Source organism: Bactrocera latifrons, unplaced genomic scaffold, assembly GCF_001853355.1.
Source record: "Bactrocera latifrons isolate USDA-ARS-PBARC rearing strain unplaced genomic scaffold, ASM185335v1 scaffold_82, whole genome shotgun sequence".
NCBI lineage: Eukaryota > Metazoa > Arthropoda > Insecta > Diptera > Tephritidae > Bactrocera > Bactrocera latifrons.
This window is the reverse complement of record NW_017537512.1, coordinates 235180-237485: the sequence shown is the minus strand read 5'-3', so window position 1 is coordinate 237485 and position 2306 is coordinate 235180. Positions and strand designations below refer to the sequence as shown.

Below are 2306 nucleotides of genomic sequence, written 5' to 3'. Positions count from 1 at the left end.
TTATACGATATTTATTTTTATTAAAGTATTCACTTTTGAAAAATGAAAATTTTTAAAAAAATTTGGCTGATTTATGTTTTTTGATTAAATTTCAATTTTTATTTTCAACGAATTTTATTTTAATTATTGCGTTTCTTAATTATTGAAAATTTTCTAGAATTGAATTTTCCAATTCATTTAGATTTGTATTCATTTATTCATTTTTCATGAATTCAAATATTTACACATTTTAAGTTGATTTTCCTACATTTCGAAACATTTATTTTTAATAACTGTATTTTATTTTTTCGTAATTTTCTTGTATAAAAGCTATTAAAAGCTTAGAATCTTTTAATCATACTGTTTAACTTGTCTTATTATTTTCTTTACCTCTTTATATTTTTATTTTTATTTCTGTAAGCAAAATTCCCTATAATAAATAATTAATAAGTCTTCCATGACGTAAAGTGTTCGCACATGCTACCATGTATCTATACTATTGCCTACACTTAAGTATCATTGACAAATCACACAAAATACACATTTGTACATACTACTGTATGTCAATAGAAACAGTGGCAACTACTAGATAAATAGCATATGACAGCCCATGTAAACACTGGCAAATAAGGCATTAATCATGCACATGCCTGTGCTGCAATAAAAACGATTATTTTAGCTGAGTTTACGTTGTTGTTATTGCTAAATCGCATCAGCTAACAACAATTATATATATCTACATACAGATGTATTCATGGATGCCCGCAACAATTTGCTGCCGCATCAAGTTCAATTCATTGTTTTTGTGTGGAATTCCAGCCGGCTTAGTTGACAATTGGGCCGGTGACACATAGATGCGATTTTCTGGTTTTATTTATAAATACATTAAGGAATATTTTTAAATTTATTGCTTTTAGTATTATTTTGATTTGCTGCTTTTTTTTTTACTTTTTAGCGGTATATTGTTTGTAAAGGAAAATTTTTGCAACCGTGGAAGTTGGCTGTTTGTTTACATTTTTTTCACTCAACAAAGTGACATATGCACCTGCATTCATACATATGAATGTACGTGTGTTTATGTGCGAATACGTGTTTGCAACGTTTATTGACCTACGTTAGATTTTTCTGAGTTTTTTAAATTTTATTTCGCGGTTAACTGTGCTGCAAAAGGCAATGAACAATAACAATGTAAATCTAATGGTTTGTTTACATTTTGATACGTTAGGTAGAGGTCACATTTATAGAATGCCAGTATTCACTATGCGGCGTATATTTGCGTTTAGAGTAGCAAATTTTATATTTCGAGTTGTGTTTTTGATGAAATCAATAATTTAAGTTATAAGTACTAAATAAGGGAAAATATATACGAAGGTGAAAAAAAGTAGTAGTAGCTGACGAAAAAAAGAAATAAATACTAAATAAGGGAAAATATATACGAAAATGCAAAGCAAATAGTTGCAGCTGATGAAAAAAATTTTTTTTTTAAATATTTAGCTATACTTTAAACTAATAATAAAACTAGTCGCATTTTTGTTTAGAAGTTATATGCTATGTTATGTTATGCTTCTTTTTCTCAACTGAAAAGAGTTACGTCACAGCATGAAAGTTGTCGTAATCTTGTATTCTATAATTTTTTTTTAATGCCTGATGAATTAATCTCATAAGGTTTTTTTTTTCGTTGTAAAAATGTGCTTTATATTAATTTCTAACTTCCGTCTACTAAATCCTCATATTATGAATACCCACAATGCATTACGAGTTACTTGTTTACATTTTGTGAGCAGAAATTTCAACTTATAAATTTTGATGAAATTAATATGCATAAAAATCGACATACCTAACCAGTTGGAGACGATGCAGACGTATTGTTTGTTTTTAGAAAGTTATTTATAGACGTTCTAAATAAATGTAAATAATTATATTTTTCTTACATTTAATTAAACGAAAAAATTCATTTCGTACATTTAATAATTTTTCAGTTCGATAAAAAAAATTATTTTCTTAAATTAATTTAAATTTAATAAAAATGTATATAAGTAATTTAAATTTAATGAAAATGATTATAGTACACTTACCAGCATTGCAATATTCAACATGACCACCTGATCGTCTTCTTTACGCCCCTCAGACAAATGTTCTTGCCACACCAATGGATGACTGGGTCTTGTAGACATTGTGTTGTTGGCATTGAAGGTGATATTTTCGTGCGTCATGATTTCTCTGTAATGAAAATATTTATAGGAAATGAAAGGATTTAAAGTATATAAATAATTAAATCTTAAATTATAATTTAAAAACATTTTTAAATAAAAAAAAAGAATTTATTT

General features: G+C 26.7%; 1 protein-coding gene across 4 annotated transcripts in view; it reads right to left on the bottom strand.

Moving 5' to 3' along the window:
* LOC108976963 (scavenger receptor class B member 1) overlaps nucleotides 1-2306 on the bottom strand; it is a 65838-nt gene that overhangs the window by 17245 nt on the left and 46287 nt on the right. For all 4 annotated transcript variants that reach the window (XM_018946424.1, XM_018946423.1, XM_018946422.1 and 1 more), the window contains one exon: nucleotides 2055-2199. In XM_018946424.1, coding sequence (XP_018801969.1) covers nucleotides 2055-2199 — 145 coding nt within the window. The remainder of the gene's footprint in view (nucleotides 1-2054; nucleotides 2200-2306) is intronic.